General features: G+C 39.4%; 1 protein-coding gene across 1 annotated transcript; it reads right to left on the bottom strand.

The window, feature by feature from the left end:
- Positions 1 to 1,918: 1,918 nt before the first annotated feature.
- On the bottom strand, positions 1,919 to 24,872 carry IL7R (interleukin 7 receptor). The gene is made up of 8 exons (XM_019737279.3): positions 24,659 to 24,872; positions 20,773 to 20,911; positions 14,751 to 14,908; positions 10,341 to 10,498; positions 7,986 to 8,148; positions 6,898 to 6,991; positions 5,884 to 5,959; positions 1,919 to 5,501 (listed from the first exon to the last, which is right to left on the bottom strand). The coding sequence occupies exons 1-8, from the start codon at positions 24,780 to 24,782 to the stop codon at positions 4,998 to 5,000; spliced, it is 1,416 nt and encodes a 471-aa protein (XP_019592838.3). The 5' UTR covers positions 24,783 to 24,872; the 3' UTR covers positions 1,919 to 4,997.
- Positions 24,873 to 27,448: the final 2,576 nt, after the last annotated feature.

The raw sequence follows: 27,448 nt of genomic DNA, 5'->3' as shown, positions 1-27,448 counted from the left end.
TATAGGATTCCTCCTTAAACCCTGATACATGCATGAAATTTATTATGTCACACCCTTGATTAAAACTCTCTTAAGTATCTCATTCCTTGCAGACTAAATTAAAACTTCTTAGACTGGCATGTCAAATGTTAACCATTGACCCCACCAATTCTGCCAAGTGCCATCTCAGCCACTGCTCGGCAGACTGTCTGGACTAGGACTGCTAAACTGAGTAGACGCCTGTAGATGGCTTCCAATGAACCACCTGCCAAATAAAGCAGCACTGTCCATTCTCTCTGTGAGATGCACTGACATACATTAAGACTTGGCTGCTAGCAGGCTGACCTCTAGTGAACCCTGCACCCAACAAGTGAGACATAAACTCATCCAAGTCAGTCATGTGTGTTCCCAAATTTGGTTAGACCAGTTGCACTTGTTGTTGTAATTGTATTACGCAAGCTGCGAAAATATGACTAGCCAAAGTAAGACTTATGTTGATCTGCAAGAAGTACCTTGAATGGTTTGAAAAGACCTGATAAAGGCACTTTGAAAAAATATTGCTAGCATCAGATTGGAAAAGTGATGGCAAAAGTTTGGCACGGAGAATATCTTTAAAAAGGTAGGCATCTACACTTAGATTTCTTTGAAAGTGTTTGAAAGTCTTATTCCACTTTAAAGAAAAAAAATTAGAAAGAGTAGATGTGTTATGGTGTGTGTTACCTAAGAAAGACAACATGGAACTACAATCGACCCCTCGTCCAAAGGAACAGCCTTGGCCTTGTAACAAGAATGGTGAATGGACATACAGACATGTTTCTAATTAAATAAAATTTTACAGCCAGATACATATTTTTTTTTTTTATGAAAGTGCCCCATGTCTTACTTTTCAGAGTAACCACTAACACCCTACTGTTTCCAATTGAGACAGATAAGGAGATCTTACCCAACGTATTTGTAACTCCCCAAATGGTCCATACTCTGTCCAGTTTCATGACTCTGAACATGCTGTTTCCTCTTCTAGAAAATATACTTTTTGTACTCTAGGCTTATCTGGCACACGCCTGCTCACTCTGTACTAGCACATTAAGTGTGACTTCCTTCATTTTACCCTTCTTGGCACTTCTTCCATAAGGCATCCGTGTGTGTGTGTGTGTGTGTGTGTGTGTGGTGTGTGTGTGTTTTCTCACCCAGCTACAGAACTACCTGCTGTTATTTATTTGGGGAACACCCCATGCTATGAGGCAGAGTCGGCCACTTACTCTAAAAGATAAAAATGGCAGCTCTTCTCTGCTCCCCATTGCTAGGGCTCAGGCACAAGGGCTAGGCATAGTTGCAATCAACCATAAGCTTCAGACTCGCCATTAAACCAGCAACCAGAGATGTGATGTCATAGATGCTGCTGTGAGTCTGCTCTGGAGCTGGTGGTGGCAGTGAAGGTGGCTGTTCTCAGTTTCTGGAGGTGCCAGTGGTAGAAATATGGGGTGGCTCTGTGGCTTCCATGTGTGGTTCTTTGGCCCTCCCAGATATTCTGTGAGCCTTCTCGTAACCTTTAATCAATTCCTTTCCTGTTCAAATTAGCCCAAATTGATTTGTATTGCTTAAAGCTAAGGTTCCTGATGATACTTTGCCTAAAGTAATGATATAACCTTGTAAGTGTTCCTATGTGTCTTTGTCTCCATATGATTGCGAGCTGGGAACATCCCATCTCATCCCTGCAAGTCCAGTGCTCAGCATAGGACAAAGTAACGCAAAGCAGAAATTAGCAAATCTGTGAATTTGTGAATTAATCACTTAATTGATGAAAAAGTTTCCTCTGAAAATCCAAATCCATATAATGACAGCAAATGACACCAGAATGTTTCCATTGGCTGAGGAGAGCTATGGCCCGTTATGGGTATCCTTCTCTCTATATTTCTCACAGAAGACAAGTACAGTCATGGAGAGTCCCACAGCATTTAATTAAATATGAGATAGTAACATATATTGGATACTCATATTCTTAGCAGCTCTGCAAAATGTTTGTAATACACATGGAAAATACATGGTCAAATCAGAGACCTTCACTGTAGTGAACAATGGATATTTTAAAAAATAACCCCAAAGAAAAACCACTGAGCTGGCAGAAATGCCATCTGATCTGCATCATCCAATTGTCCATCCATGTATTGTCACCACCTCCCTGGCCAGTTCCATCTTGCAGCCCCTCTAGAAATGCTATGAAAACAGAAGTAGGCACATCCGAAACAGCCCATCCTTGGCTTTTTGAGGCAAATTCTCATGGAAACCGGAATGACAAGAGATGCAAAGCTGGTAGAAAATCAATCAAATAAGCCAGGGCTCCCTAGATCCAGACATAGTTGTTTAACCAAATTAGCTGCCCATTTACCAGTTTTCTTTTTCATTTCATGCTATACAGAACCAGCAGTTTTCATCTCTGATTGATACATTGTCTCTGACCAGTTTTTCTTGTTTAATAAAATCCAAAAGGGGGTTGCTTATCAGAGCAAATTTGAAACCTGACCTTATACATGGTCTCTGAGTATATAATCAAGCATCAGCAGCAGTTCTAAAAGTATAATACATGGATATAAAATGCCTCCAGTAACAGACAGACATTCACACACTACATAAATTCAAATTATAACCTATGCCTAACAGCACTGAAATGAGGGATTCTGAAGTGGAGGGACCTTGACTTTTCTCCTCATTTCTTCAAGAGATTGTTCATTTTTTCAGGGATACAAATTTATGGCTTCCAGTCCTTACGTAACATGTAAGGCTGAGTGATTTACCTGTCTTCTCCACTTACCAATTTTCCAATAAGTCAGAAATCATAACAACAAATACTTCATAGGGCCTCTCCGAATAAGGTACAAGAGAGTTGGCTGGGCATGAAGTTTCATGGGATGACCTTGAGGTCATTTTGGCTCCCACTGCTACAAAAGGTAAAGAACACATGCCTACCTGGTAGAAGATGTCTCCTGCTACTTCCACACCAGGCAAAGGCTGCTTTTTCTCCTTGCTGCATTTTACGGCATTTTCCCCGCTCTCCATCCGAACACTTAGAACATGCCTCCATTGCAGCATTTCATATGATTATAATCGTTTGTTTACAAAGCTGCCACTTTTTGTTAAATTTTTCACTTCATGAGGGCAGGTTCCTAACCTTATTGGGCTTCAAGTCTCTGTGCCTAACATGAGATGGTTGGCACATAGCAGGCTTTCCACAAATCCTTGTCAAGGAAATGGAAAAGATAATGCTTAGGGGGTGCTTTGAAAACCGCAACGCACAGAGCAAACCTACGGGATGATGAGATTACATTCAGTACCAGTAATTCAGGCAAAGGGGCTTGGGAAGTACAACACACAACTGAAGGATAAGATGATATGATTGCCATTAGGTTTCCAAACCAACAGATGACTTCTCTTGGCTCACTATTTAAGCTCCCTTCACAGATATCCCAACACAAACAAACACAAAGAATATTAAAAAGTTTAAAAAACAGTCTCTTCCCCAAACAAACTAAAAACAGAAAAAAAAGCCAAATATAAACAACAACGACAACAAAGCCCAAACAAACCCCAGGCCCTATGTGCTTCTTTACTTCCCGGACTGCCTCTGTCCTGCCTGGCTCTGCACATACCTGGGGTCTGGGCACCGGTGGGAGAGGGGCCAGCTGTACTCCCCCAAGCGGAGGCCGTTCACCTGCCTTGACTTGGTCTCATCTAGACCAAGAAAGGCAAGAGGACACATGTGGAATGTTCATATTATGTCTCTCTATATCTTCAAGAATGTGGCCACAGTCAGTCGGTTCACTCACTCACTATAACTTCATCCCCCTGATGTTTGTGGCAACGTCTGTAGAACTTGCGATGGTTTGTGATGCGTTTGGGTTGGAGCAGTCTCTACACACATAGCAGGGTTATCGTCCGGCTCATTGCTCGCATGCACCACTATCCAGTGGGTTCTTCTTCTATCCATGGATGCAGCTGGGTGGCGGTAGCAGGGGCTTGTGCTCGGACAACCAACAGGAGACATTCTGGGTTTCTGCTTTATCCTCCCCTCGAGCACTGTTTCAGAAAAATGAAATGAAATGGGCTTTGTGGCATTTTGTTGTCTTCATTTTTCATGGACATGGCTGGCCATGGTACCACACAGCGTGAGACCATTTCTCCCCCACAGCTTTTTTAGTTCAGGTGACCGTACTAACTGGTGTCCCATTTGTCTGGGACACTCCCAGTTTATGCGTCTTGTCCTGGGGTGATTATTTATACCTTCTCCTTTCACTTTCAAAAGTGACCCAGTGTGGACATGAATTATACAGTCAGCCTGTTAACAGTGAGGCTTGGTACTCGAGAATGGGGCAGTCCCTCGTTAAGAGGAAGGCACATGGCTTCGGGGAGACTGCAGTTAGACGCTCGGGCATCAGATCTTGGTTCCAGCCTTTGCTGAGTGGGAAACATGGACAAGTTACTTCAAGCCTCAGTTTCATCATCTAAGCCAAAGAGAATAATAATAATAATTATATTATTATTACTACTAATAATAATTGTATTATTAATAATAATAACAATCATCCCCCACCTCCTGGGATGATTGTGCGGACACTGTGAGACAACATGTGCATTAGCAAGCATTGGAGATATATTAACAGTTTGTCCTAATATTAGGCATGCTCGCTCCTGTCCCCCTTTCCTTCTTTCATTCCTTTCTCCCTTCCTGCCTTCCTGGCCCCTCCATCTCCTTCCTTTCCTCCATCCTTTCTTTCACTCTTTCCTGCCTTTTGTACTTTCTGAAATAATTGAATCATTTGGGTTGCCTGGGCAGAATGCTCTTGCCTTATCTGAATGCTACTGAAGTGGGAGTGGGGTGGCGTGGGGTGGGCAAAGCGATGTTTTAGAATCCTGAGGTTGCGCAGAGGGTTGCATGAATTTGGTCTTCTTGGTGAAGTGAGGGAGGGTAGGAGCTCAGTCATCTCTGCCGACCACAGTGATTCCAGTCCTGGGGTTCTTACAATTCACTGGTTTTGGTAGAAGCTGGACATGGTGACATATGCTTCTTCTTGACTTGGTCCCAAGGAAGTGAGGAGGGGCTGTCCCTGGGTAGCTGGGTTCAACGTCAGGATTTCTGATTGGAAAGGAAATGGAGGGGACAGGGTGCCATTTGTAGTTCCAGGGCCAACCAGCAGGCCCTGGTCCTCATGAGGCTCATTCTTACCACCTGCCCTGCAGTCTGGGGACCTGGAGAAGGAGAGCTCAGGGGCATCACATGCGCTGACATTCCTAGCCAGGCATCCGAGGGGTGCATCTCCTCTGAAAGGTTTTGGGGTGATGACTGCATGCTTGGGTGGCCAGGTGGGACCCTGCACACTCCCTCCAGGCCTCTGCTTCTCAGATTCTTCTAGTTGTGGAGAAAATGTGTCTTGCAGGAAACCTTCCACTTCATCTCTAGCTTGAATGCCATCCACCTTATGAATCTGGCAGTCAAGGAAACTTTCAGGATTGAAACTCGCATACAAATTCTGCACCAAAAAAGAGAACAGGCATTAAGAGCACACTGGAGAGACACAGCACCAAATGATCTGTTCAGGAAAATTTCTAAAGAACTGGGTTTACTTGGGAATGTTGGAGATTAACCCACATGTTCTGGCTGACTGCTTTTGGACCTTCTGTGACACCTCAGTGTCGGAAGCAACCCCTGGCTGTGCCCTGCACCCTGGAGAGGCCTGGGACGTGTATCTCAGTTTAGTTTCTTACCTCCAGAAGTTGCAGCTAGGATCTTACAAGGGATTCTGGTTTGGGGATGAACAAAAGACCACAACTTGAGGTTCAGCTATTCCTTATCCTTCTGTATCATTCTTGGTGCCTCCGACATAGTGATAGAAAAGCATCAGAAGCACTCACCTTTTTTGGTTTCTTGCACAGTTGCTCCAGAGTCTTCTTATGATCAGGGAGACTGGGCCATATGATAGGCTTAATTCTGAAATAAGAAGACATTGATAGATCAGATGCATGGCAGAGAGAGCAGGCACAATTGATCTTTCCATTTATTCTGATCCAGTAATCAGAAGAGTGCATTTCTAGTCTGGGCTCTGCCACAGCTAGGTGGGTCACCTTGGGTAAGTGCCTTCTTTTCTCTGATCCTCAGTGTCCTACCAATGGAGCAGCTGGACCAGAGATTGTTTTCAGTGATCTACTCTGTGAACAAGACATAACAATGATATACCTCTGAGACAGAGCCCTGGAGAGAGGGAACCATGAGCCTCAGCAATGAAGTGGTTTGGTGTAATTATGAAACTAAAATTTGCCCTGCTCCTCTACTATATAGCTGCTGTCATCTTATTCCTTGTCTTTACTGGCAGCAAACCCTTATCTCTTATTTTGGTAGAAGTGAGGAACATTTTCTAAGTTACCCAGAGACATTGCTTTAAGGGGGTGCTTTTCAAACTGGAATCCTTGCAATTCTTGGGATACGTGGCCCCATGCTGAGGGCATCTTTCCAGCACATTAATAACTTGACTGATATGTATCTAAAACATCATTTTTTTATGATGAAATAATCATGGCCCTATCATGAGGTAAAATGCAAAAATGCCAAGAATGCATGTACTAAAAGTCAAGACTTCAAACATATTCTGCATTTTTTCATGGGTGCCTCTAGTTGCGCATGCATTCTGGAGGCACGGCTCCTACTCCTTTAGGAGGAAAAGTTTGGGAGGAGAGTTTGCCCTATATCCAGTTTATATATTTTCAGCCCTTAGGAAATTAATTATGGAAAGTCACCCATGCCTGAGGATGAAAAGAGATGTTGGGCACATAATTCCTGAAATGCCTTTGTAGTTTTCTCATCAATAAATAGGGTTAGAGTTCTGACTGTCTGGGTTCCTGCATAACCACCCTCTGATTAAAGAAATTCACCTTTTTTTCCATAACACACAGGCCAAAATGAACATCAGAGCCACACAGAAGAAACTCAGCATGCTGACAATTAGTAAAACAGGATCCGTCTCCCCTGAAATACAAGGACAATTCTAGGTTAACAATCATTAAGCATGAAGCAGGGGAGACTTCAAGATGCTTTGAGTTTATTTAGTACCTCGAGTCCATTTATTAATATTATTTCTTGAAAGTTGCTCTTCAGTGAACAGTATGATGTAATAGCTTTATGGGGGAATTTTGGCTTTAGTAAATTGCACTGACTTAGGTGACTGGATCTAGAATGTTTGTCACTTGACATGTAAAATTGACCTACCATTAAAGATACAGCACTCCCTCCCTGACTCCCATTACCAGGAGAAAGAAGTCGAGCAAAGAATAATGAGATAGATACTCTACCCTGCAGTTTCAGCCATTTCTAGGATATGGGAGAACAGTTCCCCTCATCCCTCAGAGGGAATGTATATGCACAGTGTGTTGAGTCCCCAGAGGCCTGCTTGAGCCGCGTCCTTTGACTTTTCTGGCCATTATCACTTCCTAGGCCCCTGGATATCTTCATTATTCTGGAAAAGGAGGCCTGAGAGAGCCACAGCAATCTGCCAATCTGCCACCAATACAGGTATTCCCTAGACGGCCCTTATAGACACCAGCCACTGGGATCCCAGTCTAAACTGGTAAACTGGAGGTAGTGGGTGGGGATTTGGTTCAGAATTATTAGCAGCTCCCAGGAGCATCTAGGGCTGTGACGTCCAGGCAGCTACCAAAGATCAGAAATTAAAGGCCCTACTTCCACTACTTCCTTGTTCTTCACAGAAAGGGAAAAGATGACAGGTCTTCTCCAAAGAAAATGTAAGAATGCCTTCAAGGGAGATATCTCTTTCACTCTCACTCACACTCACACATTTTTTTTTTAAATTAGAGTTTATTGGGGTGACAATGGTTAGTAAAGTCACACAGGTTTCAGGTGTACAATTCTGCACTACGTCATCTATACATCACATTGTGTGTCACTCACACATTTTGACCTGCAAAGTACGATGTGGGGAACAGAGACCCCAGTTATTTCTCACCTTTGTTCTCTGGAGTTTTGAAGTGGAAACTTGGACTCCATTCACTCCAGAAGCCTTGAAAATAGTCGGCCAGAGGGATGGATCGGACTTTAATCTCATACATTGCATCAGCTTGTAGCTTTTTCTGTAGGAGTGTCAGCTTTGTACTGGATAAATTCACATGCTAAAGAACAAAAAGTGCCGCCATATTTGTAGGATGGAAAAGGTGCTACCCAGATCTCTCAATTCATTCAGGTCAAGTATCTTTAGTCTTGTGGATATTCTCTCAAATTTCTGTCATACATGTGGAGGAACCCTGACATGTGGAGGGGTCAGCGGCAGAATTTGGGGCAGAGACTTTGAGCTCATAAATGATGTTATTAGGTTGGTGCAAAAGTAATTGCAGTTTTTGCATTTATTTTTAACCTTTTAAACCACAATTACTTTTGCACCCACCTAATATAAATGGTGTAGGAGGGCAGTGGTACAATGGGTCTCTTCAGGTGACTTGGGCCCTCCCATTTTGGGAGGATATATGTCACTCCCAGCCTCCCACCTTCCTTTCCACACTTCAGTCTCTTCCTTTCTCTGTCCTTTCACCTCCCAAGGGGAGATAAAAGGAAATGGTGAGACTAGTGAGCAAAAAAATAATTTCCCTCCAGAAAGATACCATTCTACATTGTGAATAGCAATATAGAGGCAGCGGTCTCACCAACACTGTGTATTATCCTTAAGAAAACAAGAGTTCTATAGATTTTTGGGGGGGTCAAAAGTATGTCCCATTGTTATTTACATTTATATTCATTTGATTATTAGTTTTCATGTTTATTGAATTTATATATTTCTTATTTTGTGAAATATTTCCAAGTTTCTTGCTAATTTTTCTATTGTTATATTGGTCTTTTTCCTGATGACTTTAAGACTTCCTTATGTATTAAAGAGATCAACTATCTGTCAGTTGTAAGGGTGGCAACATAATCCTAATATTTTATTTGCCTTACAACGTTGATTATTGTGTGTACTAACATTTATAAACCTTTATTTTTATGTAGTCGTCTCTATCAATCTTTTGCTTTCTTTTACTGATTTTATGTTTAGAATATTCTTCTTCATGTCAAGATTATATAAACATCCACCTATTTATTTTCTAGCTTAGTTAAAGTTTTACTTTTACATAATTCCCTTAAATTATCTTTTTTTGTGCTTTTGTTGTTAAATGGAGGGGTTTAGGCATTTAACTTAATTTTCCCCCAAACAGTTAACTGATTGTTTTGGCACCATTTAAAAAAAACAAAATCCTTCCTTCTCCCTCTGTAGTTTATTTTCTATTGGTGCAATTTTCAGATAAAGAATAGAAGAGGGCAGGATCAAGGTGGTCCAGGTTGTGTGTGTGTGTGTATGTGTGTGTGTGTGTGTGTGTGTGTGTGTAGGGGGTGATAGAAGGTGGCCCGGGGCAGGCATTACGCTTCTGTAAGTAGCATAAAGCAGCATACTGCAAACAAGATTGATCCTTATATTAGAAAGGAGAACAGTGTGGGCAAGCAGGCACTCTGTTCACCTTGAGAAAGAGAAATCTTCATCTGTTTTCTCTCCGTGTGGTGCAAAAAGGACAGAACGTAAGCCAGTGGTTTCAAAGGGACCTGAGAACCTTTGTAAGAATGTAAGAAATGTAGTATTCTACCTTTTCCCCACCTCCTCCGCCAAACAGATTGCAGGGGCAGCCAGACCATTCAAACTGCAGCGAATCCTGAAGTCTAAATAACCCTCCAAATTATGAAGTGTGAAAATTTAGTGGTTATTCAAGACCTAAGGACTCATACTTTTTTTTTTTTAAAAAAAAAAGAAGCAAAATGCTCCTGCTCCTCTCCTCTTTTACTCCTTTATGCTACCTTCGCAACTTCCATAAACCAGTTGCGCCTCTGGCGTGGTGACATTTTTGCCTGAGCTGCCTGTGAGAGTTGTGTTAAATGTGTTACTTTTTAAGGCCCCCAAATAAAGAGGATGGATTTGGTCTTGACTTAGATTGTTAACCCATCAACCTAATTTAGAAACATTACAAGGACAAAAAATAGAACAAGAAAAAAAAAAATCAGAGCTAGAACAGGAAGGGCCAGAGAAGATCCAGGTTTTGTGGGATTTGAAGCTTATACCCTTAGAAGCGTCTTTCAGTTAAAGATACATTTTAAACATAAAATTGTTAGGGGACCTCCACAGGTAAATGTACCTCTGGGGCAATAAAATATGTAATATTAAGAAGTTTCTATTTTATAGTTTTACACATTTATATATTTTAATCTACATGTATAATTTATTAAGTACATTTATATATACATCTTTATAAATTTCATAATCCATAAATGTAGTTGATCTACATACCGTCCAATCATTTTCAATTTTTTCCTGGCGGTAGGCTACCTCATGTATTAATTTTTTTACATACTTCTTTTGTAAGTGTGATGTATTAAATGTCACCACAAAGTCATTTGCTTCCTTGCGATAGATGACTTTTAGGTCAAAAGGAGCCTCAGGTTTAACTGGAAAGGAAAAAGAAATGAGTTCAGTTTACAGGGCAGTCAAAGAAATAATTATAATTTTTAAATTTCGTCTATCCTGAAAATGACAGTTGTGTTCAGAAAACCATTTGTTCTTCCTTGTTCAAAGCCTGACTACATTTCCCAGCATCCCTTGCAGTTGGGTGTGGCCCAGTGAGCAATATGATGTGTACCACCTCCTATCCTGGCCCAGAAACCCCACATGTGTCCCGCTATGCCTGTTCCCCTTTCACCACTCCGAGTCAGATATTTAAGACAGTGGAGCCACAGGATGAAGAAGCCTTGAATATTGCTTGGAGGACTGCAATTCACAGGTTAGAAAGAAATGTGAACAAGAAATAAACTTAGGGTGTTTGAGATGTCATACTTTTTAGGGCTTATTTGTTACAGCAGCTAGTGTTAATTTTAGACTAAAACACATTCTCTTTGCCTTTTGAACACTTATTATTAACTAACCCCAAAGCATGAGTATTTAAACTTCGAGTCTTCATTATTCCAATAAGATCGGCTGTGATAAGCTGGGAGCCTTGCACCTCATTTCAGCTACATAGAAGTTGAGGGTATGCACCCTGGCTCTGGCTAGGAACTTCCGATGGGACCTCAGGCTGCCTCCCCTTCAATCTTGTTTGCATTAGTTCTAAACTTTTCTCTGGTCTCTTCCTTCTGCCTGCCTGCCTCACAGAGTTGCTGTTAGGATCACGTGAACTTAATATGAAATGCTGTTGGAGGAAGACAGGTATTATTTCAGGCAGAACAAACCTGAGAAGGGTATTGAATTCCTAGAAGAGCATGTGTGTCAGGTCTCCCCACCATTGATCGGGGGCTTCCCTGTCCTGACCCCTTAGCTGATCTTTCACCTAAGCCTGGGAGGTTAGTTATCTGGGGATGGGACAGCCACTTTTCTGCATGGCTGATCTCAAATAGAGATGAGGGAACACATAAGTTAAAATCTAACCTATACCTGTTGTTAATGAGAGAGTGTGTGTTCATCAAACTTTTACTCAGTAGACTGAGCTGGATTCTAGGCAATGTGAGCTTGGCTTTAAGACCAATTTGCTGACCCAGTAAAATGAACCCGCATGGTGGAGTTTGGCCCACTTATTGTCATCAGTTTCTCATAGTGGTGTCTGCCTGAGTTTCTCCTGCATTGCTTCAGAGGTACTGTAAAAAAGAGGAAGTGGCTCCTTCTTTACCCTTGGATGTCTTGTGAATGGGGAAGTTGATCCTGTTTTACCCTTATATACACTATGAAACGGGAAGATGCTTTAAAAGGAAACAGGAGGAAAGGGGGTAGGTGTACAGAAACAGACCAACAGAGAACACTGTCAACCTTTTTATACCTGCCAAGGCAGTTCCTACCCTTCATTCAAAGAAATAATTAAGAGTCACATTCTCAACAAAACCTCTGACACTTGATTTCCTTTTCCCATCCCCATCCGCCAAGGACTCTCGTTAAAAGAAGAATTAAGGGAAGAACAGGCTAAGATTGATTATGTACCTACTATGTGCCAAGTGCTACTTATGCCATGTTCCATCAACAATAACTCATCTCCACTATGCTGATGAGGAAACTGAGTCTCAGAGAGGTTGATTCCCTTTAGTTCAGGCCCCTGTAGGATGGTATGCGGATTTAAACTCAATTGTCTGATTCTGATGCCCATTCTTCTTCATTTAGCTTTTGTTTCTGGATTCCATTATTTCCCACTGGCTTGTCCAGGCCCTCTCCCCACATGTCTGCCTCTAACCCAAATGGTGTCTTTGAACACGTTCAAAAAAGGTGCTCATTCCTCGAGCAACATTTTAGAAAGTTAATTTATTCTTGCACAATCCAAACAATTATGTAAATTTAACCTGCCAAGAAAAGTGGGAAGGCAGGATGCTGCCCCTCTAACTTTGTTAGGGGTCCACACCTAAAGAAGGGGAAGTAAATGAGGGAGCAGGTGATTATAGGGGAGCTCTGGCTCCAAGGTTCAATCAGGAGCATCCAGTTTAAATTCAATTCAATAATAGTTCCATGAATAACGTGTCACATTAAGAACAAGAAAACGCTACTCTGAGACACACCTCTAGCACCTTTTATCCTGCTTGCTCAGGGTTGCGTTCCAAAGCCCCAAGGTGCTGACACCACCCCTTTCCCAAGGGCCCATGTTGCCAGCAGTGTGTATACCCTGCCTTTCCCCATCGTCCCTCTGATGAGACATGTAAGGTTTGCAATATGCTGGGTGGTACTAAATGTGACTGCTAAAAGCCCTGGGCATGTGAGATTTGGGGGTCAGGGTGTCACCTGCAGCCTATGGGTATGCCATGAGGGTTCACAGTTTCACTCTCTGGAATGCATGCACACTGGTGTGGGTTTCTGTGTACTGGTATGGGTTTCTATAGAAGGGGCTCTCTTCTGATGCTCCAGGACTCTGTCAGAGGACTGAAAATCTCTACCCTCTCTGCCTGTTCTCAGAGAACGAATATATATTTGCAGTGTAAATAGTGACCCTTTAGATATAGTGCTCTTGTGCAGTGCACGAACTGAACAACCATCCATAGCAGTCTAGTCTTCAAATGATCAAAACCTAGCTTGCTTGTGTTGTAAACTCAGAGATACCTTGTGGTTGTCATCCCCACCTAGACAACACTCACACTGGTGGTGTCTATGTCTCTTTCCCACTACCACTGCTTTTTTACAAGATAATTGTTCACGTATGGAAGTTTTGCTTTTACTCTTTATTTTACGATCTTAGTGAAACAAAGCTGAGACTAGATTCCAAGTTTCTCTTTGTTGTCTCTAATGAATATTGCTCTCTTATATTTAATTTTATTTTTGGAGGGTGAAGGGGGTTGTTGAGAATAGGGAGAGACAGAACAATAGCATTTAAAACCAGCAAAGGAATTCATCTTTTCAGTCACTTTAAATAGCTTTTCATACTTATATTATTTCACCTGTAAATCTCCATAGATAGAATGCATACAAGTAATTAGTATTCTATTGTAGTGGTATATCATAATTGCCTTAGACCTTCTCTTATGCTAGGGTATCTCTGAGATTTTGAAAAAGAACCTTATTCCCCTCAGGGTCATAAATCTGTAAGTAACAGAAGAAATATTTGTGTTTATATTCCCAACCTTTCTGATTGTTTTGATTTACTTGCCTGGTAACCAAATAGTATATTGGTAATTAATATTGACTTATAACCAGATAATTGAATGGATTTACTGATTCGTATTATTATGTATATGGATATTATGCACAGCCAAAGAAAACATGAAGATGAGCTCAACAATTCAAATTATATCTTATTTGATATATAATTATCATTTTTTGGGCAAAGTATAATGTGCTTATCCTAGGCCAAGTCAGATTTGGCATCAATCCTCAATAATAGGTCTTTTAGAAAGGTGTGATGGTCACTTCATGTGTCAACATGGTGCCCAGTTGTTTGATCAAACACTAGTCTAAAGGTTATGTTGTTTAAAGACACAGCTAAGGTTTAAAGCAGTAGACTTTGAGTAAGACAAGTTTACCCTTTATAACATGGTAGGCTTCATTCAATCACACAAAGGCCTTAAAAACAAAGACTGAGATTCCCTGAAGAAGAAGCAAGCCTGTCTCCACAATGCAACATAGAAACCCTGGCTGAGTTTCCAGACTGCTTAGCTCACCCTGTGGAATTTGGACGCAAGACTACAATATCTACTCTGACCTGAATTTTTAGCCTTCTGGCTTGCCTTACAAATTTCAGACTTGCCAGCTCCCACAATCATGTGAGCCAATGTCTTCAATCTCTTTCTGGAAAGGCATATTTACTTTTTAAAATAAGTTGATTATTTAGCTACACACACTCAGAATATGGTACGTGTAAGGGGAGAAGACTGCATGAAATTCAGTAGAAAGTAAGGAGGAAGGAAAGGAAAGGAAAGAAAGGTCATATATGCGTGGCTGACAGGAGGCCCAGCTCTAGTTAGACACTTCGTATATAGATGACCTCTCCTTGCAGTCTGTAGGTGCCAATCAGTGTCATTCATAGTTGAGTTTGAAGATCCTCAGAATTCCCTCACAGTAAGAGTTAATAGCATAAGCTTCAAAACTTTCTTTAAAAAATTATTTATATGAGAGAATTTCCTATTCTCTATTGCAAATAGCTTTCACCATTTGTCTACTTTTAAAATCCAGAAAATCCAGAGAACATCAATGTCTTTAGAGATCTGAAAAATGACAACCATACCCCCATATTGTTCTTACCTATTTTCATTATCTTGATTTTTCTGCAAGTTACGATCTTTCCTCTAAGTTTCACACATATTTTGCTTTCTCCAATCAGTAAGAATTTGTCTGTCTTGAGGAGATACCTCTCTTGCAGTTTATTAAAATTCAGGCAACTGTTGACTGTCAGGGACTCACTATAGAAACAAAAAGGGGATCTGCTTAATTCAAGTAGGAGTTTCTGTATAGAGTGGAATGGCATCACACGTCCATTTCAGTTGTTTGGCTTCAACTCTGTTCACAGGTGTGTGAGTGGTTAGATGCGTGTTGAAGAGAGAGAAAGAATGAAAATAATGTAGCTTTTTGCTGCCTTTATTATCTGATGATTTACTCAGGCATTAGATGCAACTGAACCTTATGTAGTCAAAGCATGTTCATGAAAATAATGGAAAATTCTTATTTTTTAATAATTGATCACTGAAAAACAAATGCTTTGTTTAAGTCGAAGGGAATTGTGTTTTTTGATGTCTTATAGGAATAAATTGAAGTAACAAAGCCTGTAAAAAAAATGGCCAAAAAAGGGTTAAAGGAAATGATAAAATAGTCTAAAAGATGATATACATAAAACCATATATATTTAATGGATAATTTAGGGCCACAGTAATTTTTACTGTGCTCCACTTTTAACTCATCAACAGATTTTAAAAAACAAATATTATAACATTATTGTGACATTTATAAGGTATGTAGATGTAAACATATGACAACAGTTGTGCAAAGGATAGGATATGATAATTGGAACTATATTGTTGCAAATTTCTTATACTTTACATCAAATAGTACCATATTAAATCTAAATAAACTGTGATAAGGTTGAATATTGTAGTCTTTACAGCAATTACTAAAAAGAGTGCCCAAAAGTGAAAATAAGGAAAGAATTGAATATTTCAATTGCTCCATTTATTTCAAAGAAATTAAATTTATTGTTAATAAACTCTCCTACAAAAAAACCCAAAAAACTCTACCAACAGATGGTTATATGCTGGTAAACTCTGTCAAATATATAAGAAATAGTGCCAATCCCACACAAGTTCTTCCAGAAAACAGAGGAGAAATGGACCCTTCTTAACTTATTTTATGAAGTTAGCTCAACCCTGGTACCAAAAGCTGGCAAAAAAAAACAACATTACAGAAAAGAAATTTACAGATAAATGTCCCTGAAGAACACATATGCAAAGTTCCTCAAGAAAATATTAACACATTGATGCTAATACATAGTGAAACGTAGGATGTACCCCAGAATATCAAGATAGGTTCAATAAAGGTCGATCAATATAATTCACATTAACAGAATAAAGTACATAATTTGATCATCTCAAGTGATGCAGATAAAGCATTTGATGAAATTCATCATCCATTTATGATAAAAACTCTCGGTAGACAATTAATAGGAGGACACTTCTTCAACCTGATAAAAGACATTTACAAAAAGTCTATAGTTAATATTCTTAATGGTGAAATTGTGAATATTTTCCCTAAGATAAGGATAAGACAGGGATACCCACTTTCACCATTAATTTTCAACAGTATGCCCAGCCAGTGCTAGACAACAGAACCAATAAAAGTCACCTAGATTGGAAAGGAAGAAAAAAAAAGACTCCTTTATTTGCAGACAATGTTTGTTCATATGAAAAATAATAAAGATTCTCCAATACAATTATAGGAACTCATCACTAAATTGATGAATTCACTAGGGTGAATTCAGGTCGTTGTACAAAAGTCAATTATATTTCTATAGGTTAGTGTCAAACAATTAGAAAACTGATTTTTAAATGAACAGCATCATTTCTGATAGCAATAAAAACACAAAATGCCTAGAAATAAAATTAATAAAAGATGTTTAAGCCCTTTGCAATGGAGATTTCAAAACATTCCTGAAAGCTATGAAAAGGGATCTAAATAAATGAAGAGCTACATTCATGGATGAACAAATTTAGCAGTAAAAAGATGGAAAATTTCCCCAAACTGGTATATATAATATTAATCAAAATCTCTGCAGGATTTTTAAAAAGTTGACAAACTGATTCTAAAATTTATGTGGAAATACAAAGAATAGACAAAGCAACACTGAAAAAGCAGAACAAATATGAAAAATTCAGTACACTTGATTTCCAACGTACTACAAAGCTATAATAGCAGAAAAAAGAGCCTCTGTGTAATAGAAAAATCCTTTACTACCTACAACACAGAATGTGCATTGGTTTTCTTTGGTGAATTGGATGTGCGTGCACTTTTCTCTGCATGTGCCCAAGTGAGCCCTTTGCATGATCATTCCTGGACTCTGAACAGAAAGAACACGTCTGTGTGGCTTGAGGTGAAATGGGCATGCAGTTAAAATATGAGAATACCTCAAGTGTAGATGTAGAATTTCACCTTTGGCTTGCTGTGGTCTTTGAGTGACTGATTAAATTCCGTTTAAGTTTACTAATTGGCTGAATATGTTTGTTATTTGTGTGACATTCCTTAAAAGTATCCTCCCCCCCAAAATACTGCTTTTTCGTAACATCTTTTAGGGCTATGTGGTTGTTCTGGCTGTGTGTGTGTGTGTGTGTGTGTGTGTGTGTGTGTGTGTGTGTGTGTAGTTTTTAGAGAATGTGTTCCTTTTTGGGCTAGATGGGTTTTCCCACTTCAAGTCAAGAAAAAGTTGAAAGCCAGTATTTAAGGTAAGCTAGATGGATAACGGGGAGCAAACTTGGGAGCAGTATCAGATGGAAAATTTTGAAGATGGCAACACAGTCATGATTTGATGAATAATGTAAAAAAGAGGGAGACTTGGAGTAGGATCCCATTTCTAAATTTCAGGTAAACGTGTGAGTGGCTAATGGCTTTTTAGTTCAATCACTGAGTTTAGAATATATTTATAAGTAAAGTATGTGTGGAATATTCAGCTATAGATCCTTAACATATAGTAAATTCCTGGTACGGCTGGAAGTTTAGGAAGACTCTAAAATGGTATTCTCAGTTCATTTCCAATTTGAGGGGAATGAGATTAATGAGCAACAAAAAATGATCACCATATGGCTAATCTATGAGCCTGGGCATCCTTTTAAGGACTCTGAACTCCAGGAGCTCCTGTAGATGTGTGTGCAGTAGGGAAGATGGGGGGAAGGTACGCCACGCAAGGAGACTAAGATAAAACTATGGCCTACAATCCATAACCTTGCATTGTACCACTAACTCTGGCTTCAGGTGATTGGGGGAAAATTAGGGTTCCCCCATGAGTAGTTCAAATCAATTCAATTCAATTCATTTCAATTCACTTAATTAAATTAAAACAATTTACTTGGTTGCTAACTATGTATTGCTAGAGTTAGGAATGTTGTAAGACTACATGGTCTAACACAGCCCCTATCCCATGTGGTTACTGAACACTGGAAATATGGCTAGTCCAAACTGAGATGTGCTCTTAATGTGAAATACACACCCAATTTTGAAGATTTAGTATGCAAGGAAGAAGGTAAAATATCTCATCAATACTTTTTGTTTATAGGGATTACGTGTTGAAATGATGCTATTTTGGATATATTAGGTTAAATAAAACATTAAATAAAATTTAGGTTAAATAAAATAGGTTTCAATAAAATTATTAAAATTAATTTTACCTATTTTGTTTCTTTTCTAACTGTGGCTACTAGAAAATTTAGAATTGCTATCTAGTTCACGCATTTGTGGATCACATTGTATTTCTGTTGGATAGAGTCATTCTAGGGCATTTGAGCGGAGGAATAGCTAACAAATCTGACACTGTGAGACCTTCCCTGGGGACATCAACCCTAAGCCACTCACACACACGCCCTCATTCTGAAAATAGGGAAAGATTGCCGGGAACCATAGCACTTGATTTCTTATCCCACCTTCACCTTCCTCAATGTCCTGCAATCTTGTATAATTTAGTGTGATGGTGAAACAGATACTTAAATGGAAATAATAAAAACCAAACCAAAATAAAAAAGAAAACCACTATAGCTTTTATTCCTCATTTGGCCCCGAAAGACAGAATCTATCCGAAAAACACGGAACAACTTTGAAAGTTAGCGTGGTTTACTGTAAAAGAACTACATTAACAACAACACTTGACAGCTACTGCTAGCAAAGTCTAGAGCATGAGTTAGATTTCGCAAGGTGCAGCCTGTGGTGTTGGTAGTAATTGGTGAAAACAAAAAAATGACATATTTGAAGTGGTGTCTGTAGGCGGTACATGGAAATAACTATGGTGCCCCCAAGAATGTGGAAATAAACTCAACCTGAATATTTTCATTGTGGAAAAGAAACCCAACCTAACCAGCAAATATAGCACTCTGTTTAAGTGGGTTTAATTTGAGATACGTTGTCTGCTCTGAACCTAGAAGTTCCTCCAAACAGCCCTCAAAGTTTAGGTACCTTTATGCAACGGCTACTCTCCAGAAGCATCACAACCTACTAAGGAGTTCCTATTTATTGTTTCACACTGAAAACATGTCTTAAGACAATTCCTTTCCAATGGAGATATCTGAATCCAATTGGAAAACCCAAATGAAGGCTATGGATAGATTAAAACATGGAAGGAAATATCAAGAGACTTGTTAAAGGAAGTGGGCAAGTTTGTACAAGTGGGCAAGGAAGTGGCAGGTAAGTGAAAGTAGACAGAAAGGTCAGCCTCGGCCTCCCCAAGAAAAACCACAGCGATGACTGCTGCCCACTAGCCAGCTGTTGAAGAACCCAAAGTCAAACCTCTGTGTTGGAAGGGGTTTTGCCTATAAAATGACCGCATTGTTTGAGTTGTTTGGCTGTTTTAGTGCAGTCTAATTGCAGCGTACAGTCTAGACATGGTAGGTTCCTGTTCTCTTGACATATTTGATTCCTAGAAAGTGTATTATAGATGTGAACTGACAGAGGCTGATGGAGAACACACTGTGAAATTCAAGTCCAAGACCATGTTTACCCAGTGACTGCAGCAGGAATCACTGCAGGAACAGATGTAGGAAGTTCTTGTAAATTAATGTACGACATGGAATTCGGGGCTTATCTAGACTCTAGATCATGGTGGGTTGGCTGAGTGTCTACGGAATTTAAGAAGCCTCTTTTACTACTGGTGGGTCTTGACTCACTTTCCTTATGAGGAAACTAACTAAAATCAGGTCATCCGTTAGACATTTGGAAATAGTCACAAGTAAGAATTTCATGTTAGAGTATTTTTAAAAAAATCACCAGAGATAGTAACCCTCAGCAAAAAGAGATGATTTGTGGAGGAGGGAGAAGATAAAGCTCTCTGAGCCCTTTACCAAGCTTTCAAAACAGAGACTTTCTCTTTTTGTTTGCCTTTTCTCTGAAGCCTCATGAAACCAGGAGCCAATTTATTCCTGCCAATTTATTTGGAAAATTGAAGGTATCTAAAGTCAAACTGTGCCAAGAAGGTGGAAGTTAGATCTATATTCATAGATTTTTGACTTAATGGCTCTTTTTCATTACTTGTTACGTATCGGATGTGTCTGTTAATTAAATTATTAAAGCATTAAATTATTTAGTCATCACAATCCCCCCTCTCAGGTAGTATATCTCATTAACAGGTGAAGAAACTGCAGCATAGATAAGTTACACAAGTAGCTCTAGGTTAAAAAGCTAGTGAGTGCTGGTATTGGGATTAAACACCAGGCAACTCTGTTCCAGAGTATAACTTGAAGACATGAGATCATGTCATGTTAGGCAAAGAGAGTTTTTAGGAGGAGCGTCCTAGGAGAAGTAGGAGTTAAGTTCTGCTATGAAGTCAGGAGGGATGTGGCCTCTCCCAGATCCATGCCATCATTTGGCTGCAGCAGCAGGACCTGAAAGACGAACCCATAAGAGTTGCTTTGCAGGAGTCTTTCAGTGAAGCACAAGGAGTTCCAGAAAGTTTTTGGAATTCATTCGATTGTAATATTTGATAGTTAGCCCCCACACTCCTTCCTTTGCCACTGTGGCGACACAGCACACAGAAAGGGAGACAATGGATTTCTAAGCACCCACTGAAGCCATCTTTCCTCACCATATTTCAAATTCCAGATTGGTGCTCTTGACATCCGGGTCATCAAAAGCACAGTTTATCAAGTGCTGGGATCCATTCACTTCCAACTGACTGTAGCAGGAGAATGAGTAGTCGTCCGGTTCTGCATCTTCAAAGTCTCCTAGAGAGGAACAAACCTGCAGCTGTTAATGAAACACATAAGTGCATCCTTTTGAAATCTGCAGTGACTTTAATGAAATGGCAGCCTTTGGGGGAAGGCATAACGAAGTGATTATAGTTTCTCTAAAGAAGAAAAGGCCAAGGGCACAGACAAGAAACAGTTTTCCAAAAACAAAAACCAAAATCCAAAGAAAAAACAAAAGAAATCCAAACTGAAACAAAACCTAATGAGCGCAGATTTTTCTAATAGAAAAAATAGTCATCACAATTAATAAAAAATCTCCAAATATTTCTAAATATTTCTGTCATTGGGTTAGTGCTTTAGAGATCTAGAATGAAACATGAAACACAGTTTTTCTTTTATTCAAGTGACAATTTCTTCTGTTAGTTTGACATTTCAAGTGAGAAGTTTCTTATCACCATCATTCATAGGCTACCTAGTCAAGTCTTTGACTTTATGACTGAGCTTCATTTATTCTCTCCCAAGTGTTTTTTTTTTTGAATGAAGAAAGATGATAGCGGTCTTATAGTCAGAAGTTCACTTCTTTTAGGGTAGTTTTCCCTTGCCTAAATAGTGTCCCAAATAAAAGCGCCATGAATTATCTCCATTGTGTGGATATTTATTTAAGGCACTTTGCCTTACGCTGCTGAGGGAAATGCGGTTAGAAAAAAATTAGATTTGAGGAGACTTAGATCTGGTGGACCTTCCCATAAATCTTATAGATACTGCTTCTGTGCTTGTTGATCTTCTATAGATACTGTATCTTATAGATGTTAGCAAATTCTGGAAGCATGTGGGGGACCAGGAATTTTTTGCTGTCACTTTTGGAAAGTATAATCTGTCACAGATAGTATTCTATTTCTTAAGCTGGGTTGAAGCCGCTAAGTTTAAATAGACATTTTGTATGTATGTTTCACAATATTTAATAGAGAAAAAGCTGTCAGCAAGTATACTCCGATTGGGACCTGAGAAAATCCAGAGTAATCAAAGTCATTCTCAGAGGGCTCCTGTGTGAGCCTATGACTGCTTTTAGGTCCACCAGTACTAGAAATTAGATATTTCTAGGGCTTTAAATTGGATACAAAACATACTAAAGTTAAATCCCACTGGAGTGTCCCAAAGGTCGTGGGGTATACAAACAGCACCATCTTTATTTAAATAACCCAGTAGGTTGTGGGAAAGTTAGTAAAGCTGATTGTGAGTGGACCAACAAATTGAGTGACAGCTCGGTTCAGTCAAAGCAACAAATCTCGAAAAGCCGCATCTAGACAAGAGCTGTGGGCACTGCTTTTTCATTCTTGTCTTCTAATTTAACTTGAAGACACATCCTGTGAACATTCCTAGAATCCATCCAGCTCTCAATTCTGCTCCCAGCAAAGGCTCCTTGTGTAATTTCAGTAGGGTATGGCGCTCCTCCTGATGACAGCTTTAAATAATGAGGATCAGCCCACCATTTAGAGTTCACATTTCAGCATGTTCATTTCTAATCTTACAGACTTACCTCTCGGTCCCTAAAAGCATTTCTCAATGGAATGGTTCTGGGCAGTTTTAGCTTGCCCTTACATGGCAGCCCTCACGCTGTCTTGACATATTCTCTTCTTTGGACCTCTACCCATCCTATACAACAGAACCTACATTCGGATCTAGACACCCATGGATAAGCTTTGTCTCCCAAATACTTCAACATACAAAGTTAGCCAAAGAGAGAACGGTATAGGAGATGCTGGCAACAGAAAAAGCACTCTAACCGCCCTCAGCCATCTAGTCTGACGAAATGAGTTTGATGCATAGTCTCATACAATGTGCAAACCACTGGTCGTGCAATGTAGCAGTTCATTGGTTTTTCAGCAGGTATTACTGGGAAAATCCCCTTCAACAAATTACAAAGAGAATGTTATACCTGATCTAAGCTGAAAAAGTTAAAATAGTATACACAGTGGTTAAGACCCCCAGCACCAGAATTGGACAGATGCAGGTTTAAATCCTGGTTATTCCGCTTTGCAGTTGTGGTCCTCTGTCAGGTACTCAACCTCTTTAAGCCCCAGTTGTTCTGATATGTAAATTCATGCTTTTATGAGGAACCACTGAACAATGACAAAGACTTAACTTAGAACACAGTAAACACTCAATAAAGGTTAGCTATGACTACTGTCATATTTTTCGAGAAACAAGTAATGAAAATCAGAATTCTAATTCTAAGAATATGAACATGAGACTTTGGGGCTCCTTTGAAAAAAAGTTCTGTGTCAAAGGTTTTATTCGTACTATGGCTTCAACATTACACAGAGCTTTTGAACAGTTAACCTATTATTTTTCAAATGCTCACTATTGAAGCATATTGTCCCATAAAAATTTAATTTTTTGGAATGTGTATTGTAGACAAGGTCATGTGGTTCTGAAGGCTTCCTAGTGAAAGGCATTAGTTGATTAAGTGTAAGTGGTTTGGACTTTTCAAAAGTCACCCTTTCTCCTCTTGATTGTCCGTGTGGTTATCAGAGAGCTAACGTATCTTTCAACAAACAGCAACTGATTATTTTACACCCTAATGGGGTAGTATTTTGATGTGATCATGTAGATGGGTAGTTACAGATCTCATAAAAAAAAAATCTGAAATTTAGAAAGTTGAAGTGAAAACTCGGCTTTCCATTAGAATTTTTATTTCTTTTAAAAATAGTATAACCACCAGGGAGAAATAGAGGGAATATATCATACTCCAAAAAGTCAGGTGTATGTGTTTGCTGCCAAGCATCTCTTGCGCAAACACGAGGCAACATTTCCCATGGAGTCATGAGCATCCCCCATAAAGTGATTCATACGTGGTCACAGTGTGAAAAATGTCAAACTTATAGCAATTCCTGTAATGACAATATTCTAGGGATTTCCATCCTGGGTGGTTACATGATTTAAATGATCTAAGCCGAGTCATTTGGCTGATGTGTCTGATGTCTTTGATAGGAAAATACTTTTTAACTCTTAAAGTGAAAGAATTTAATTTTCGGAAAGAAATTGGTGGTCTGACTTCTCAGGTAGCTCCTGTTGCTGCCGCTTTACTACAATTTGGTTGTAATTACAAGGTATTTACTAAGCATCCGCTTCTAAGTACTAAGTTTTTTGAAGATCTCAGAATTATTATATGACAGTAAATTTATTGATATGGAGATGATTAAATATCTTCTAATGAGACAGCTCACTCAGGTCTTTATTCAATTATTCACTAAGAATCTCACCTGAATCTATCAAAACTAAAGTGTTTTGAAGAAATTTTCAAATATGTACTGAATGTCAACTGTGATCTACACACTCTTTTAGGTGCTGGGGATATAGCAATGGTAAATGCAGACAAAGATTTTGGTTCTGGATGTTATTTTATCATAAAAGTTATGCTTTTGGGACCTCCTGAAAAGCTAAACAAAACACATCTAGCTTCATTTCTTAACAAGGTATAAGCAGCAAGCACAACCATTGCATTTATGTTGTGCAATAGACAACGACCAATATTAATATTCACATTTGGAGAATCAAATGCATTTCTTCTTGACAATTTTAAGACTTTACAAACCACCCTCAGTACGGTCCCCCCAACCCCCTGCCCTGATGGTTAGAACATACAGAATGATCAAATATGTGGCAAGTTCTCAAACTCCATTCCAACCGAGTACTCGGCTCAAGTCAGTTAGGGATCTGAGCAACCTAACGCATATGCCAGAGATTATCTGAAATCCTAAAGAAAACTTAGAAATGACTCACCATTCTGTGCATAGCCACTTTCTCCAGAAACGACTTGAAGTAAATAGAAAACCATACCAAAAGCCGTACTTAGAATTGTCATTCTGAGAGCGAGAAAAAGAGGAGAACAGGTGTGTGAGCCCATGTGTAGGAATGAATGAGAGAGAGAGAGAGAGTGCGTGCAAGAGTGAGAGAGACAGACTTAAATCTATAGCGTATGGCTTTCTACTTGTTTAACCACAGACAGGGGGAAGTATAAACACAGCAAAAAAAGAAGGCATATGCCAGAAACAGGAAGTCAGAGTAAAAGTATTGCTGCTGTAAGCAGAGATAGAGGAAATGAAGGGATAGACATTTGAAATTATTATATCTCTTTGGTATTCCTGGAAGCTCCCAAACTTACTGTGCTTATTTCAGAGTAATGTGTTAGATTTAAATCTAGACTCAGACTATTTCAGACTAGAGTGTGAATAGGGCCCACTTTAAAAGAATCATGAGACACAAATCTAACTTACAAAACTAACCAATTGGTTGTCAGAGGTGAATTTTGCTTTAAAATAAGATTCTGCACTTAATGAAGTAATTTGTTGTAGGTGTGTTAATTAGTTCAATCTCTGAACATAGGAAGTTTTGAAAGAAGAGCTGTTTTGTTCTGGTTGTTACTCTAAGAGTTACTTATACCTCACCCCTCACAGTTGGCAGTCAAGAATTATTATTATTATTTTTTAATTAAAGTGTATTGGGGTGACAATTGTTAGTAAAGTTACATAGGTTTCAGTTGTACAAAGAATTATTTGTTTAATTTAAGAGTTGACAAGCTATGGCCGAGGGGCCAAGTTTGGTCCACCACCTGGTTTTGTAAATAAAGTTTTATTGAAACGTGGCTGCTTTTGTGCTACAACAGCAGAGTTGAGTAGCTGAGACAAAAACTGCACGGCGCATAAAGTAAAATCTACTATTTGGCCCTTTATGGAAAATATCTGCCGATCCCTTGTTTAATGGTTAAAATAGTTATTTTCTCCATGGATTTAAAATAGGATTCTATTTGTGAAAATCTGATTGCTGCACAACTTTTCAGGAACATGTGGTCCATAGAAACCACATTAGTACCGATATGCGTATATGGGGCAGAAACCTGAGTCAATGATGGATAGTTCAGACTCTCCCTACACTTGTCAACCAACCAAAATTGTTCTCACCATGGCCTCACGGTTAAAGTAGTGATATTTGTTAAGACTGGGTGACCTCTTGATAATTGTTGAATTTTTGTCTTTGATTATTAGTGTTCAGAGGCAGAGGTTGAGAGGGATAATTCTGTCATTAACAGACAGAAACGGCTCCTGAAGGACATACTTCTGCTCATTTGATGGATAATCTAACCTGGATTTAGGCCATGAAACTCTTGCTTCACAGGGGCTCTCTTTTGGGGAAAAAAAAAAAAGCCGCAAGACTGCAATTATAAGGTAATGAGGACAGAGATGCTGAGTGGACAGTGAATTACAAGGTGCTGTTTGATTTATTGTTATTGGGTAGAATTGATCCTACGGGCCTATAAAAATGGTTAAATTAACAAAGGTTATATCCCCTAGAGTATAAAACAGAGAATCTGAAAGCTGAGTGCATTAGCTTGTCTCAGCATGACAAATATATGACGACCTTATAAAATGAGAAAAGAGGACGCGCGGCATTTGTATCAGGCTTTGGGAAGCCCTCTTCCGTGTTGAGGCAGGTCCGGTGACAGAGATGAGGTGCCCTGTTTGTAATGTCACACTCTGGACTACAAGTTCAAGGGATATTTCAGAACAAGAAGACAACTGCATGGGACATAATCTTTCTTCTCCATTTGCTGAGACCTTCTTTTGGCATTTTCAAACATCTTCCAAACTGAATAAAGAATGACAATTTGGTGCATCAGATGATAATTTGTGTTTTTTCTAATCTTGTTTGGAAAGCTTAGTTAGAAAATCAGAAGCCTGATTCACAAAACTTGGTAGGTTTTGTACATTGAGATGAATATCCTTTCAAGAAAGCTATAATTATAAATTTTCATGAACTAAATAAGTGTTCAAGGAAAATCACAAATTATATCTATCACCAGCTGAGATCTCATGAATTGCTCACAGATTTTCACTCCGTGGGTGAGTAACTGGGTCATGTCTCTTTAAATACTCTTGTTTATCATTTAAGTGGACTATCATTTTGATTGTATCTCTTTCCTTTAGTTGTGAAGATGTAAAAGAACAAAGCCAAGGCACAATATTTTTGTACAGCATGTGCTGGTTTGCTCAGGGGATTTCCACTGGTGCGCTTGCTCTCTTTGGGTGGGGCAGGAGACACCGAAGGACCTCAGAGAGAAACCTAGATGAAGCGTGAGGAACTCAAAGAAATGAGAAGGCTCATTAGTCCTTCTAGAAATGGTGGGGGAACAATGGTGCCTTCTCCACTTTCCTCACCCAGGGCTTGTTAGTCCTTCGGAAATTTAAATAAGCTGAGGAAGAACTGCCTCACTCCATCTGTCCCTCAAATGAGAGACATTTACTGTATTGCTTTGTCATTACTGTCCATGAGAGAAGTGGAGCGATCAGAAAAGCAGATCAGGAAATACGCTCAGGACCCCTGAGCCTCCAACTGAGAAATCAGGATCCGAGCACTGGACAGTTGGGCAAAGCAAATCCTTTGATGTGGCAGTTTGGTTGGAGCATCTTCTCTCATCGCTTCCTTTCATCATGACTTTCTCTTCTCTCTTTTATATGTTGTGTTCTCTTAGTTTCATGAGTTGCTATAACGTGCTGAATCATAAAAAAGGAAAGG

This window comes from Rhinolophus sinicus, chromosome 3 (genome assembly GCF_057876585.1).
Source record: "Rhinolophus sinicus isolate RSI-liver-muscle chromosome 3, RSI-T2T, whole genome shotgun sequence".
NCBI lineage: Eukaryota > Metazoa > Chordata > Mammalia > Chiroptera > Rhinolophidae > Rhinolophus > Rhinolophus sinicus.
Note: the sequence above shows the minus strand (reverse complement) of the source record. Positions and strands in the feature narration are given on the sequence as shown.

Bases quoted from the DNA above. Each gene is read 5' to 3' on its own strand.
- IL7R (XM_019737279.3), bottom strand. From the start codon at position 24,782: ATGGGCTCACACACCTGTTCTCCTCTTTTTCTCGCTCTCAGAATGACA. The intron at 8,149-10,340 runs GTATGTAGATCA...TTTGTTCTTTAG, and splicing joins AAATTGAAAATGATTGGACG to CATGTGAATTTATCCAGTAC. The intron at 5,960-6,897 runs GTGAATTTCTTT...TTCTTATTTCAG, and splicing joins TGTGTGTTATGGAAAAAAAG to AATTAAGCCTATCATATGGC.